The 15,554-nt window shown below is 40.6% G+C and overlaps 2 protein-coding genes across 2 annotated transcripts; one reads left to right on the top strand and one right to left on the bottom strand.

Annotated features, from left to right (window-relative positions):
* Positions 1–9,321: 9,321 nt before the first annotated feature.
* Positions 9,322–11,053, bottom strand: LOC104766951 (V-type proton ATPase subunit c1). Its single transcript, XM_010490924.3, has 3 exons — positions 10,527–11,053; positions 9,878–10,163; positions 9,322–9,785 (listed from the first exon to the last, which is right to left on the bottom strand). The coding sequence occupies exons 1-3, from the start codon at positions 10,825–10,827 to the stop codon at positions 9,653–9,655; spliced, it is 720 nt and encodes a 239-aa protein (XP_010489226.2). The 5' UTR covers positions 10,828–11,053; the 3' UTR covers positions 9,322–9,652.
* A 1,217-nt stretch (positions 11,054–12,270) lies between these two features.
* LOC147920681 (uncharacterized) lies at positions 12,271–13,326 on the top strand. The gene is made up of 4 exons (XM_087501182.1): positions 12,271–12,310; positions 12,355–12,386; positions 12,501–12,587; positions 12,697–13,326. Exons 1-4 carry the CDS (start codon positions 12,271–12,273, stop codon positions 13,324–13,326), a joined length of 789 nt encoding a protein of 262 aa, XP_087357308.1.
* Positions 13,327–15,554: the final 2,228 nt, after the last annotated feature.

The following is a 15,554-nucleotide window of genomic DNA, read 5'->3' as shown; positions in this document are numbered from 1 at the left end:
ATTTTCTTTTTGTACATCGCTGGCAGTTCACAACCGACTTTCCACCGGAGATCGAATGTGTAACACCCGTGAACCAAAACTGTGCGTTTTGGGGGAGGGTGTCGATCAACACCAAGGGTGGTGTCGGTCGACACCAATTATTTATGGTTCGACCAAATTAATTTATTGATCGATTTGGTTTGGTTGTGTTTTGTTTTGTCTCACGCCGTTTTTGAGAAAACAAAGAGAGAAAAAGTGTTCTTGAGCTTTTGGGAAGAGATTGGTGAGATTCTTGGCTGTTCTTGAGAGATTTGAGACTAAGGAGGAGATAGAAGCTTGCTAGGAGGGTTGGATTCGTTGTTATTGGACTCAATCTTCCTGCAATGAGGTGAGTGCATGACCATGGCTTATCTAAGCTAAGATCTCTAGTTTTTGTGTGTTTTGGTGCTTATGGGTTGTTCCTTTGAGTTTCTCTATGGTATTTCGTCGCTGCTTTGGCTGGGTTTTGCTTCTAGGGATGCATGAAGCGGATTGGAGAAGATTGGAGGCAAGATTCAGAGTTTATGATCGAAGAAAAATGATGTTCGGCATCGGTGTCGGTCGACACCAGTTTGGTGTCGGTCGACAACAACGCGAGGACGGCTCGACAACTTTAGCGAGTGTCAATTGACACCACTAGGGTTTCGGGTTTTGTCGAGCTTGTGTCAGTGTCGATCGACACCACCTGGTGTCGGTCGACACCCTTCTTCAGTTACAATGATGACATGATGCTTTGCAAACTTTCTGGTTTGTTTGTATTGTTTGTTGTTTGTGGCATGTAGAGATCTTATTGCTTGTGTATATAGCCCAGTAGATGGGAGGATTGCCTCACTAAGTGTTTATCAAATACGCATGCATCTCAATTTGTGTTTTTGGTGCAGGTAAAGGCAAAGTGTGATCGTGGAGTTTATTTATTATTATTATTATTATTATTTATTATTTAAAAAAAACGGGACAAGTCGTTTGAGTTTGGTATCAGAGCCCTTACGGTTCTAGGTATGGGTTCACTAGGCTTTGTGTTGTAGATGTTAGGGATTGCATGTCTTGATTGATTATGTGAGTTATTCAATCGTGTGTGGCATGGAGTCCTAGAACATCCTCTTCGAGCCTACTGTGTGATTCCACGGTGAGTTTATGTTTTTTGTGTTATGTTAATTGTGTGCTTAGCCTTCTGTTCATGGTAGTGCAGATGGTTAGAGGGGGTGCTGTTGCTGGTCGTGGTCGAGGATGCGGACGTGGTCGTGGACGCGGACGTGGTCGTGGTAGGGGCAGAGTTCCAGTGGTTAGTGAGACTGCAGACCAGAGTGTGACAGCTGAGGGTGTTGGCGAGTCGCAGGGTGTCCAAGAGGATACCATGAGTGTGGCCGGAGGGGGCGGTGTTGATGCTCTAGTGGTCGGTGATGCTAGGATTCCGGGTGTGGGAATCCTAGCGGGTGGAGTCCCTGGTGTTGATCTTGCGGGCTTGTTAGCACAGGTGTTGGAGCGGTTACCAGTAGTGGTACCGGCTCAGGTAGTGCCACCAGTGGTGGCGGAGGAGCGGCAGCCAGTGGCTGCGGATGTGGGAGGGCATAGTCGTTATTTGTCTATGCTCAAGGAGATGCATGGCATCAGTACTGCGCGGTTTTTGGGTGGTACAGATCCTACTGCTGCAGATGCGTGGAGGACGAGTGTGGAACGTAACTTCCGCTCTCTGAGATGTCCCGAGGAGTTTCGGGTGGACATAGGGGTCCACCACTTGATTGGTGTGGTGGAGATCAGTGGCTGCTAGGATAGTGCAGAGGGAGATGACTTGGGCTGACTTCGTGGGGGAGTTCAACCGCAAGTATTTTCCGAGAGAGGCATTGGATTTGTTGGAGGTGCAGTTCCTTCAGTTATCTTAGGGGACGCGGTCAATGCGGGAGCTTGACTTGGAGTTCAGTCGACTTCTAGCTTATGGGGGTCGGGCTATGGAGTCTGAAGTACATATTCACTCAGCCCGAGCTGAATTTGAAGCAGAGGCGGTGGATGGAGCTGGTGGCGGATTATGATTTGGAGATAGCTTATCATCCTGGTAAGGCTAACTTGGTTTCAGATGCTCTGAGTCAGAAGAGGGTAGCTTCGGCTCAGGAGCAGGAGATGGAGTCTCTGGTAGGAGAGATCAGTGCTTTGAGTTTGTGCGCTGTTTCTCAGGAGCCGTTGGGTTTGGAGGCGGTTGATAAAGCAGATCTTCTGAGTAGGGTGCGGTTGGCACATGAGAAGGATTTGGGGCTGGTGAATGCCTCAAAAGAGGTTGGTTCTGAGTATTATGTTTCGGCTAATGGTACTATTTTGGTGCATGGGCGGGTTTGTGTGCCCAAGGATGAGGAGTTGAGACAGGAGATTCTGAGTGAGGCTTATGCGAGCAGGTTCTCTATTCATCCGGGAGCGACTAAGATGTACCGTGATCTCAAGAGGTACTATCATTGGGTCGGGATGAAGAAGGATGTAGCTAGTTGGGTCACGAGGTGCGATGTTTGCCAGCTGGTGAAGGCTGAGCATCAGGTTCCAGGCGGAATACTGACGAGTCTACCCATTCCCGAGTGGAAGTGGGATATGATTACTATGGATTTTGTGGTAGGATTGCCAGTGTCTCGGACTTTTGATGCTATTTGGGTCATTGTGGACCGGTTCACTAAGTTTGCACATTTTCTGGCAATTAAGAAGACTGATGGAGCAGCGGTCTTGGCTAAGAAATATGTGAGAGAGATTGTTAGGTTGCATGGGGTGCCAACGAGCATTGTATCTGATAGGGATTACTAGTTCACTTCGGTGTTCTGGAGGGCATTTCAGGCAGAGATGGGCACTAAGGTGCATATGAGTACAACTTATCATCTCCAGACAGATGGACAGTCAGAGAGGACGATCCAGACATTGGAGGATTTGTTGAGGATGTGTGTGTTGGATTGGGGTGGCCATTGGGCAGATCACTTGAACCTGGTAGAGTTTGCTTACAACAACAACTATCAGGCGAGTATTAAGATGACTCCTTATGACGCTTTATATGGGAGGCCATGTCGCACACCGTTATGTTGCACTCAGGTGGGGGAGAGGAGCATGTACGGGGCAGATTTTGTTCAGGAGACCTCAGAGAAGATTTGGGTTCTCAAGCTGAACATGAAGGAAGCTCAGGATCGACAAAGGAGTTATACTGATAGGAGGATGAGAGATCTTGAGTTTCAAGTAGGAGACATAATGTACCTCAAGATGGCCATATTGCGGGGTCCGAACAGGTCATTGAGTGAGACTAAGTTGAGCCCGAGGTATATGGGTCCGTTCAGAGTGATTGAGCGTGTTGGACCAGTGGCATATAGACTGGAGTTACCTGAGGTTATGCGTGCTTTCCACAAGGTTTTCCATGTGTCTATGTTGCGGAAGTGTCTCCGTGAGGATGATCAGTTGTTAGCTAAGATTCCTGAGGATCTTCAGCCTAACATGACGTTGGAGTCGAGACTAGTGAGGGTTCTCGAGAGGAGGAGCAAGGAACTTCGTAAGAAGAAGATTCCTTTGATGAGAGTCCTTTGGGACTGTGATGGTGTTGAGGAGCAGATCTGGGAACCTAAGGCGAGGATGAAGGCAAGGTTCAAGAAGTGGTTCGAGAAGCAGGTCGCGACTTGAACTTGTCTAGCCTGGTCCCAGTTGTAGTCCATGGCTGGAGCGGGAATGGAGTATTCCAGCCCATCTCTCTTGTTACTTGGTCGCTTAGGGGTGGTTGGTTGTGCGACTAAGTAACAAGATGAGGTGGTGTTCGGGGTACAAAATTTCCATGAGACGGTGGTTTGAGGGAAAATTTCGTGAAATAGAAGTTTCGAAAAGTGGAAAGTTTCTAGAAGTGGGAAATCTATAAATGGAAAGTTTAATGTGAGTTAGAATTTGTCCATTTTAGTGGTGGAGATCCTTGGAGGGGCTTGTGTGGCCTTAGTGGCGGACGTTTGAGTTATTGTGCCCGTGTGTGGCAGTCTTTTGAGTCATTGTGTGGCCTTTGTGGCGGGCTGTTTAGCCAGTTGTGAGGCCTTTGTGGTGGGATTTTTAGCCAGATGTGTGGCCTTTGTGGCGGGCTGTTTAGCCAGATGTGTGGCTTTTGTGGCGGGCTGTTTAGCCAGATGTGTGGCCTTTGTTGCGGGCTGTTTAGCCAGAGTTGCCTGTTTTGGCGATCCTTCGGGACAAGTGGTCTTTATGACGGTCCTTCGGGACGAGTGGCCTTGGTGGCAGTCCTGTTTAGGACAGTTTGTTTGTCCTTGGTGGCGGTCCTGTTTAGGACATTTGTTTGGCCTTGGTGGCGGTCCTGTTTAGGACATTCGTTTGGCCCTTGTGGCATGTATATGATCCTTCTGCGGTCATGAGGTATTCCAGTGAGGGGGTGTGTGGTTGGTAGGACATTGTGATGTTTTACGCGAGCCACAGAAAGGATACCTGGATAGGGATAGGACTCAGACGTGTTCAGAATTATTTGCTCGCGACTCTTGGGGGACTTTGGTTCTCCTAGTACTGCCATATTCTGAGAATTTGTGGCTTGGGAGTATGGTTGGTATATCGACTTGGGATGACGATCCGGGGGCGCGCTATAGGGTGGCAACCCGAGAGATGAATATTGGACTTCCTTATATATTATGGCATGCGGGCTTAGGCCCGATGAGGATCCAATATTATGGCATGCAGGCTTCGGCCTGATGAAGAGCCAATAAAAACTCAAGGTTTAGGCTTGTGAGTAAAGGAAAGTCCAAAGGTCGAGAGCAAATAATGCCTGGAACGTGAGTCTATCGCCTAGAGGTGACCTTTCGTAGATCGGTCGGAGGAGTTTAGGCCGTGGAGACGGTGGCACGAGAGTCCTTGACTGATGGTTGTTTGAGATTTGAGGACGAATCTATGTTGGTGGGGGAGAATTGTAACACCCGTGAACCAAAACTGTCGTTTTGGGGGAGGGTGTCGATCGACACCAAGGGTGGTGTCGGTCGACACTAATTATTTCTAGTTTGACCAGATTGATTTATTGATCGATTTGGTTTGGTTTGGTTTAAGGAAAACCAATGAACCGAGATATTAACGGGAGAAAACGACCTAGGTCGTGTTTTGTTTTGTCTCACGCCGTTTTTGAGAAACAAAGAGAGAAAAAGTGTTTTTGAGCTTTTGGGAAGAGATTGGTGAGATTCTTGGCTGTTCTTGAGAGATTTGAGGCTAAGGAGGAGATAGAAGATTGCTAGGAGGGTTGGATTCGTTGTTATTGGTCTGAATCTTCCTGCAAAGAGGTGAATGCATAACCATGGCTTATCTAAGCTAAGATCTCTAGTTTTTGTGTATTTTGGTGTTTATGGGTTGTTCCTTTGAGTTTCTCTATGGTATTTCGTTGCTGCTTTGGATGGTTTTTGCTTCTAGGGATGCATGAAGCGGATTGGAGAAGATTGGAGGTAAGATTCGGAGTTTCTTATCGAAGGAAAACGATGTTCGGAATCGGTGTCGGTCGACACCAACGCGAGGACGGCTTGACAACTTTAGCGAGTGTCGATGGACACGATGTGGAGGTGTCGGGCGAGACCACTAGGGTTTCGGGTTTTGTCGAGCACGTGTCAGTGTCGGTCGACACCCTTCTTCAGTTACAACAATGACGTGATGCTTTGCATACCTGGTGTCGATCGACACCCTTCTTCAGTTACAACGATGACGTGATGCGTTGCATACTTCCTGGTTTGTTTGTATTGTTTGTTGTTTGTGGCATGTAGAGATCTTATTGCTTGTGTGTATAGCCTAGTAGATGGGAGGATTGCCTCACTGAGTGATTATCAAATACTCATGCATCTCAATTTGTGTTTGTGGTGTAGGTAAAGGCAAAGTGTGATCGTGGAATCAAGACAATGAAGAGGAGGATATTCTAGGGACTCGATTGGATGTTGTCTGGCATTGCTAGGCTGCTAGAGTTGGGTCATTAGAACATTGCTAGGTTGTTGGTTCTATGTTTACTGTTGTTTGGTTATTGGATATTGTTATGGTTTAATATTGGTTATTTTGTATTGGATAATTATTGGATATTTATTGGTTATTGGTATTTGTTATTTACGCTGTTGGTTGTGATTGTGGGACCACTAGTTGTAGTTTCTTTATTATTATTATTATTATTTATTATTTAAAAAATAAAAACGGGTCAGGTCGTTTCAGAATGTTACAATGGAATAGGAGCGCTCAAGGGGCATGCACTTTCTGCAATGTAGCTATTGAGACTAGGGATCACTTATTTTTTTCCTGCAGTTTTAGTGTTGAGGTCTGGAAAGCTTCTGCGAAAAATGTTTACAAAGCAAAATTCTCTACCAATTGGCATAACGTCATCTCCTCTGCAAGTCATGATTGGGGTGATCGCATTCAACGGTTCTTGGCTAACTCTGTTCTGCAAACAACGGTATACTCCCTTTGGCAAGAACGGAATCGAAGGAAGCATGGGGAGTCACTGCAGCCCGCCTCATGTATCATTCGTACAATTTATAGACAGATGAGAGATCACCTCTTAGCTATTGGCCTTATGGGGGATCGACGCTTTGACAATGGCCTCCTAACTTGGCTTTCCACTCCAGCTTCGTAGTCATGTGTTAGCACAGTTTGTAAGATTTTCAATCACCATGTTTTAAACAGAACACTGCACTAGTTGTACCAAAGTTTTTTCATTTTGAATATAATTTAACATTTATTCAAAAAAAAAAAAAAAGATAACTTGATATTATTTCATTGGTGACCTAACCTTCATCGGGATTCAAGGTTTAATACACATAAGTTATTATTAATTTATTAAAACAACAACGCTTTGGTAACGACACAACAAAGCTTCTAATGACTTATTCTCAAACCCTCTGCTTCCTTCCGAGTCTCTTTCACACTTAGCCACTTTTCTCTAGAGCCTTCTTCTGCCACTGTCTAGCTCTTCTCCCTTTGGTTCGTATTTTCTTTCTCAAGAACGCAACAGGCACCCTCAACCTATCAGCCGGGTCTTAACTCTTAACCGTGCTGAAATGAAAGTCCTTTTTGCTTTTCACATTTTTTAAAGAAATGAAAACATAATAAATCAAAAACAATTTTGTGACTATATTAATTAATATTTTTCCCTTTTATGAATAGAAAAAAAAAACAAAGCTTCCAAATAAAAAAATATTTCTAAGCAAAATCTAAATCTACTCTCAAATTTTATATTTTATATTTTATATTTTGAAAGAGAGGAAATAGTATATAACAGGTAGTAATGGGTAGACAAATGAGTTTAAGGAGGAATGAGAAATTAACAAGACAGAAAGTAAGAAGAATTGCATACATAAACTAAAGAAGTCTTTTTATTTTTGCGAACGAGTAAGTGCTTTTGTAAAATCATTGACTCAAAAGATAACAGTAAAGTTGACTTGTGAATTAAGTAAAGTATGTATGGGTTCTTGCTTATTGCAAGTTGCCTTTTTATGTAATAATCCTCATCAAATCCCCATTTTGCATTTAAGTGAAATCTTATCACGAAAAGTAATAAGACATTTTGCATTTTTCATGAAAGTCTTGAGAAGAAGACCACCTAAAAGTCTTATACCTGAAAGATTCTCGAGACGGTACCATATCAAAAAGAGTTTTACACTTAACGAACTAACCAGATGGTAAAAACGTCTTACTATTAAGAAAACTAATTTGAGGTAAGCCAACTGATGTAACAATCCAAATTTTTTAAAACAAATAAGCATCAAACAAATTTAAACCCACATACAATTGTTACGGATAAATCCTCCTAGAGTACGGCTATTTGAATTTTGATTTTCGGATTCCTTTTGACTCTGCACTATGTCTTGTTACTTTATGATCAGATTCTGATTTTAATTCAGTCTTCAGATTTAAGTAATAGTTGTATTGAATGAATTGGCAAAGAAGGTCTCTATTGTATGAGTTAGTGTAATTATTCTGATGTCGAATGGATGTAACTAGTGTCGTTTTACAGTCTATGTCAAATATGACATGGATATTTTTTAATGTTTGGATGTAGAAAGAGGAAGTGAAGGAAGTCAGCTAGCCAGCAGTTGAAAGATGACTGGGATGATGATGATATGTCAGTGACCACTTCTCGGTTAAGGAAGGAGCTTTGGAGTAGTGGTGACTGGTGAGAAGAAATGAGGTGAGAAGAATGTGAAAGGGCAGGTCTCCACATTTTGGAAATCTCGTCTTTTTGTTATGATCCGGTACTCTGTTTGAATTGCATCGTTGGTTTATAGTGGCATGTATCAGTATTTGGTTCTCCTTTTCCTTTACACCTTTTACTCTTCCTTGAATGCAAATTTCTTATCTTTGATGATGATAAACTTGAACTAGTAAGATTCTATCTTAGTAGTCACCATTTTTTCACAAAAACACCTGCTATGTATAGAATTTTCTCACAAGCATCTTCACAATAAACAGAGAGCATAAAGACATTTGAAATGACAAATTAGACCACAAAAGAATCCTTCAAACTTTGTTTTGACAGGCACTATAAATGCTATACATCAACAACATCCAAATGAGAAATAAAAGCAGAGAGAACCATAAACATCACAAAATAACTGAACATTCACACAGACATAGTTGTTGTACCTCACAGGAAAGAAACAATGGAAAACCACTATTGTTTCTTTTTAATACTCATCGCCTCCTTTGTCGTCATCCTCTACTCTTTTGTGAATTATGGTGTGATATTGTGTAGGAACGATCGAGCAATCACGGATACAATTTTCAAGAATGATCATAGAGAGTATTTACCACTCCCTGTCTTGAGAATGGTCTTCTAGAATTCTCAGTTCTCATAAAATACAAGAGTAGCCAGAAACCGAAGATCTGTTCGTCACAAAGTTGTCGCGATACTTTGTAGATATGGTTTATGATAACTTGCGTGCTCTTTGCGCTTAGTGCTTATACAGTTCTTTTATGATATTTACTTGTTTTTAAAATTGAAGAGAGTATGTTGAAAGCTTTTTCATGGATAGAGGACGACCACTCTTGGTCTTCATTGCTTTCAAGTATCTCTAGTGGAAGAGTGAAACCGTTTCACCTCCGTTTCCTCCAAGGCTCCAACCATGGCTTTAAACGTTTATATACTTCAAACGGTTTCTTCTTCCAAAAGTGTTGTGGGGTTGCTTTGATTCGGATTCATAAAGTTATAAGAGTTACGAAGGAATCCTATTCATATAATTGGAGAATGAATACTCATCATGTGGTTAAGTGGTAACAGTTGTCTAAAGCTATATTACGGTCTTCGGTATGTCTAAATAATGTTTTGTTCAGTAGAAAAATCTATCTCAGGAAAAATTTGAAAGTCACCAAAAGATGAATCTCATAACACTCAAGATTGGTATCAGAAGCAACCTTCTTTACAAACAAAATAATATAAAGTTCATCAAGACAAATGCGGACAATACAAGAATAAAAAACAGCTGCCAAGCTCTTCTTTTATTACCGAACCATACAAATAATATTCTATACTCAAGCAACCCACCAACCAAGGAACGAGAGGTGGCAGATCTACTTCCCAAACAAAGTTCCAAGAATCCATGAAATATCCACGAAATATCGGTTCCTGATGCTACATACCGCACAAATAAGCAAGTAGCTGGAAATTTTTGACATTTGTTTTGGTTCCTCATTCTGCTCTGGACTGACCAGCTCGAGAAGATAAGATAATGCCTACAATGAGGCCGTAAAGAGCAAGTGCTTCCGCAAAGATGAGGATAAGAATCATCCCAACAAAGAGCTTAGGCTGCTGAGCATTTGCCCTGAGACAATTTTCAAAACCAGACAAGTCAAGAATACATCATTTTAATTTAAACATTATCTACAGAGGATTATAGCTGAAAGAGGAACAAACCTAACGCCCGCATCTCCAACAATACCAATGGCCATACCAGCTGAGAGACCAGCAAGACCACAAGCAAGACCAGAGGAAAGGTGTGCATAGCCATCAAAGAGGTAGTAAGACTTAGCCTTTGGATTGATACCGGTACTGATGATAACAGCAATAATGAGTCCATAAATACCCAAAACACCAGCCATAACCACAGGGACAATAGACTTCATAACCAACTCAGGTCTCATCACTCCCATTGAAGCCACACCAACACCACTCTTTGCTGTCCCATAAGCAGCTCCCATACCTATGATATAAACCCAATCCAATAACATCACAGGTTACAACCAAATACGATCCCTCCAAGTTTTCAGGGAATGTAAACAAATCAATACCTAAATCCAGATTCTGATCTAAAAAGTTAATTTCCTCAGAAATGAATCATAATTCTAATATCATGTTGATGCAGATCGAACCCCTAAGAACAGTAATCCATGATCAACGATCTCATACATATAGGTTCTATAACTATAGAGAAACGACGTGACACTCCAACTCCACAAATCTCTAAGCAATCATCTGAATCTCATAATGGTTTCCAATTAACAGGAACAGGCTTAGATCAAACGGATTTTGATAACGAATTCAGAAAGAGAAGCAAAATGCTTACAGGAGAAGACGAGAGCGGCTGCGGCGCCAAGGAAGCCGAAGAACGGAGCAGTTTCATCGCCGCTGAACGTAGACATCTTCTCAGATCTCAAAAACTTGGAATTTTGTCTCTGTGATTTTTTGGTTTTTTTTTTTTTGGATTTTTTCAGATGAGTGGAAGGGAACGACGCACAGTAGTACAGGGTCGTCTTCAGATGTGTTGTAACACGTTGCATTGTAATTGGGCCGGGTCTTAACCGTGCTGAAAAATAAAAGCCCTTTTTGCTTTTCACATTTAAAAAAAAAGATAATAAATCAAACATGAAATGAAACAAATAGTCAAATAATATATCAAAAACAATTTTGTGATTATATAATTAATTAATATTTTTCCTTTTTATGAATAGAACAAAAACAAAGCTTCCAAAGAAAAAACTATTTTCTAAGCAAAATCTAAATCTACTTTCAAATTTTATATTTTGAAAGTGGGGAGATAGTATAGAACAAGTAGTAATGGGTAGACAAATGGGTTTAAGAAGGAATGAGAAATTAACAAGAAAAAGGTACGCCGAGTATAGGCCAACACATTTTACTACAAAATAGTATAATATTTATACATTTTCCTTTTGTAAATTCAAAACTTGGTTTATAAGTTTATACCATATCATTTGTATACTATATTATATTTTTTATGCACAGAAATAAAATGTATATTTATTATATACCATATTATATTTGTTATATACAAAAGGATTATTATGTATATTTGTTATAATATTTTGTAGTAAATTTTAGAATATACAAAATTTTCCTTTTGTATATAACAAATATAATATGGTATATAACAAATGATGAAAGATATAATATTTTCTTAAAATATTTTGGCTTAAAATGTTCATAGATCTTTTTATAATTGAGTCTAATTTGTTATATTGTTTTTTTTCAAAGTATATTGCACCTTGCTATATATTTAAACTTTGATTTACCATTATTTGTTATATAAAAATATTTAATAGCATGCTACAGAATAAAATATTATATGGTATACAAATGATATGATATAAAATTAAAAATCAATTTTGGAATTTACAAAAGGAAAATTTATATTTGTTATATTATTTTGTAGTAAAATTTTATTATATAATCTTTTAGTAAAGTTATGTAATTTTTTAAAAAAGATTTGTTATTTATAAAAAAAGTATTTTTTGGTCAACGCCAGTCAACATTGGTTAATATACTGGTCAACACTGGATTCCGGCAAACAAAACATCAAAATTATATGGTTATGTGTTGTACACATAGCTCATGTTTGTTTATGAATGTCCTTATGTAATGAAAATAGTTCGTATAGTTAATAAAACATTTATATTGTTTACATGTGTGGTGATGTTTTGAGTAATCGGATCTTCCTTCTCCCAAACCCTGACAGTTCTGTTTCTCTCGTTACTCTAAAGAAAAAGCTTCATCTCCTTCTCTTCCTCCTTTACACTAAACAACCAAGAGTTCTCTCCCTTTCTCTCCCTTTCTCTCTCCCTTTCTCTCCCTCTCTTTCTCATAATAATGTCAACAATAGCAAAAACATAGAGAAGAGGCATGACTTGAAGAAGGAGAATAGGGGTTTTTGGTTTAATTAGATTAAACTATGATTTAATTAAACCAAAATCAATTAAAATCAATTCTTTTAGTTTACTCAACATATCCCAAACTCTATTCCTAGAACACGGATGTTACAATATTGGGGACTGCTCCGCTCCTTTAGCGGAACTATGGGCGGATTGCTTGGGATAGTGGTTTCTATAGGGTGGAGTTGGAATTGGATTCGAAGTTGGTTGTTGGTTTTTTACGGTCAGGGATTAGCGAGGCTCATCCGCTGGCCATCCTGGTACGTTTGTGCCATGGCTTCTTCTCAAGGGACTAGTTAGTCCGGGTTCGCCACATGTATAAGAAGGCTAACCGTATATTTGATGGGTTAACTACCTATTCGTAATCTTTGCAGTTAGGTCTTCATTCTTTTGATTCATGTCCTGATGTAGTTCATTCGATTATGTTGGAGGAATCTGGTGAAATGGCCATTCTTAGAGCTGTTCACTTGTAATTCTTTGTAGTTCATTTTAATACAGTAAGGGAGACGGTTGTTTCCCTTTTTCCCACCAAAAAAAAAAATATTATTTCTTTCTGTTTTCCTTCTTTAGGCCCCCCTCATCGATATCATTGGTGATAATGGACCGCGAACGACCGGGCGTCGACTATTCTCTCGGGTCTCTGAAGCGGCATCAAACGGAGTATGGTCCATACCTCAAGGGAGGCACCCTCTGGTTCTGCTTCTAAGGGAATGCCTAGCAGGACACACTCCACCGAACTCTGACCACGGCGATGACACTTTTCTCTGGAAATTGACTCCCAACCAATCCGAAGGTACCTTCTCCTCTCAGAAAACTTGGAATCATCTTCATCCCTCTGGTCCCTCTGTTACTTGGCATACTCAACTATGGTTTAAGGAATGTATACCGAAATTGGCTTTCATGTCCTGGCTTACGGTACTCAATCAATTAACAACAAGGGATAGATTGAGGAATTGGAATATACAGGTTCCCTCTGATTGCCTCTTCTGTGCATCTGGTGACGAGAGTAGGGACCATTTGTTCTTTCAGTGCCCCTACTCCTTCGTTCTCTGGCTGGACTTCTTTGCTCACCTTGCTCCACCAACAAATGCAAACTTTAATGGTCTGCTCAACTGGATAAAAAAAACCGACGCCACACAGGAAGCTCAACATCATTTGCAAGCTGGTTTTTCAGGCCTTAATACAAGCCATTTGGACTGAGAGAAACAAAAGGATTCACACCGCCACCTTCTGCACTGGAGAGAAGCTCAAGAGGGAAATTCAACTCCTTATGAGACGGCGCCTTACGGGACTGGACAGGGAAGACACTCACCGAACAACACCATCAGCATCCTCCCCCCAAGAAACTTACCTCTACCTATGGTTCTCTAATTTCCAATCACACTAACTATTAGTGGACTTGTAAAAAAAAAAAAAAACTCTGCTCAAGTATTGCTCCTCTGTACTAAACTCTTTTAAGATAATATAAACGGTATCTGTTTAAAAAAAAAAAAAAAAAAAATCTTATAATCCGATACTTGTTAGATAAAAGACAAAAAAAAGTTTATTAAAGATGTCCAACTTTGTCAAAGGAATTTTTTTTTATCAATTTAGTTGACGAGAGATGATTCATAGAGATACTACATAAACCTATTAAGCCTTGATAAACAAATAACACCTACGGCCTCCCCGACTTTAAATTACACCGCTTAGATTTTAATCTAATTTTGTTCTGCTTACTTGCTTAGTTGCTTTTCATCAAACATCACATCCTGTACATGTGCAGGGATGGATATCGTTGATACGCATTCTGAGGCAGGAAGATTCCATAAAGCTAAACTTTTACCCTGTCCACAAACCTGAAATGTGCAGTAGCAATAACAGTAAATGCCCAGTCTTTAAACTTCAAACTCATTCACCAGGAAAAAGAAACTATATTCTTTAGGTTAGTGGAGCCGTGGAGGCAACAACCCTATTGAAAAATAGCACGTTGCAAAAATATAATGAGATTATTCATTTTCTTAATTCTTACAAACCAGCTTTCACTTCCGTCGAGGGCCATAGAACTAATGCGAAGGCGGGACTTTTTATCCTGGGAACCAATTACTCTAATTCATTTCCCCGTTTTGCAATCTGGTTGACAAAACAAAAGGAAGCCTTGAGCGTACAAAGCTTAGTCTAGACAAGTAAAGTATACCACATGAACCGGAACCTAAACTAAACGTAGTGGAGTGTTTTGTAACCACCAAATGAATTATCCGTTTTGCAATTTGGTTGATACTACAAAAGGAAGCCTTGACAAGAAAAGTATACAAAATGTACCGGAACCGAAACTAAACATAGTGGAAATTTTGGTAATCACCAAATGAATATCATAGAGTTTTAAGAAGCAGTCAACAAATGAGGAGCATTATATCTTAAGTACCAACATGAGGACTAAATGATTTTGAAAGTTCTATAACCACAGATGATCCAAGCATAATACTGGAAACTACAGCATTAAAAAAGAGGAACGTGAGCAAAATACCCCAGATTCTTGCAGTTCCATCCTCTGAGCCCGTCAATATCTGGAGCAAGAGACTTAGTATGATCAGACAAAAAAATGCAAATGTGGAACATAGATACGGATAGGAATGTGCATTTCTAATACTTATGGAAACACCATTACCTGACTTGCAGAGGTACGAGAAACTACAGTATGCAAATAGTCTAAATGCCCCTTGAAGGTCATTTTGATTTTACCACTCTCCTTAAAATCAACAGCTCTGTTCAATCGCTGGAAGAAACAACAAAGGCGTCCGGATTAGGGATTCTCGCCGGAACAGGAGGAGCCCAGGCGGTTCTGAAAACTGTACGCGTCTGTATCTCTCGGCTCGCTCCTTCGGTATTGCTTCTCTATACTCATCTTCATTCCAGTTTGTAGCGTCTCCGTACATTTTCCTCTGTTTCTACTTCCGGTGATACTCTTCTTGCAGAACGCCGGCGATAACACCACCAGTGGTTTGGTGAAGGTGGAGGAATTTCTAAACCGGCCGATTTAGTCCCTTAATTATTATTTTGTCAGCTATTTCTCTCAGGGTGTAACTAACTCCTCATGTCTTTGATGGCCAACCTTGTGACGCAATCAGAAGTTCTCCTGAAACAGCTCTGTTCGGTTTCAACATGTCTCGTTCACTGGTTGCTCGCGGGTGGTGAGACCATGGCCAGCTCAACCAAACCACACGAACCTGAGGAGCAGCTTGAATCAGAGGAAGCATTGGAAGAGCATCTTGAACCAGAAGAAGCATCGGAGGAAGCATTATTCGTTCTGGCGGGTCTTGTAACAAGGTCAAAGTCTAAAAGTTTCAACCAAGCCATCAATGGTCTACTTAGGGAGCTGGACAAGAAGCAAGAAGACATGGTTCAAACTACTTTGATGAAGATCACAGCTGAATAAGCTAGGTAAAGGG

Source organism: Camelina sativa, chromosome 19 (genome assembly GCF_030686135.1).
Source record: "Camelina sativa cultivar CO46 ecotype springtype chromosome 19, ASM3068613v1".
In the NCBI taxonomy this organism is placed as follows: Eukaryota; Viridiplantae; Streptophyta; class Magnoliopsida; order Brassicales; family Brassicaceae; genus Camelina; species Camelina sativa.
The sequence above is the reverse complement of the archived record's forward strand: the minus strand, read 5'-3'. Positions and strand labels throughout refer to the sequence as shown.

Bases quoted from the DNA above. Each gene is read 5' to 3' on its own strand.
- LOC104766951 (XM_010490924.3), bottom strand. From the start codon at position 10,827: ATGTTTGATTTATTATCTTTTTTTTTAAATGTGAAAAGCAAAAAGGGC. The intron at 10,164-10,526 runs GTAAGCATTTTG...TTTATATCATAG, and splicing joins AGCCGCTCTCGTCTTCTCCT to GTATGGGAGCTGCTTATGGG. The intron at 9,786-9,877 runs GTTTGTTCCTCT...AAATTGTCTCAG, and splicing joins GTTGGAGATGCGGGCGTTAG to GGCAAATGCTCAGCAGCCTA.
- LOC147920681 (XM_087501182.1), top strand. From the start codon at position 12,271: ATGGGCGGATTGCTTGGGATAGTGGTTTCTATAGGGTGGA. The intron at 12,387-12,500 runs GTACGTTTGTGC...TAATCTTTGCAG, and splicing joins CTCATCCGCTGGCCATCCTG to TTAGGTCTTCATTCTTTTGA. The intron at 12,588-12,696 runs GTTCACTTGTAA...TTCCTTCTTTAG, and splicing joins AAATGGCCATTCTTAGAGCT to GCCCCCCTCATCGATATCAT.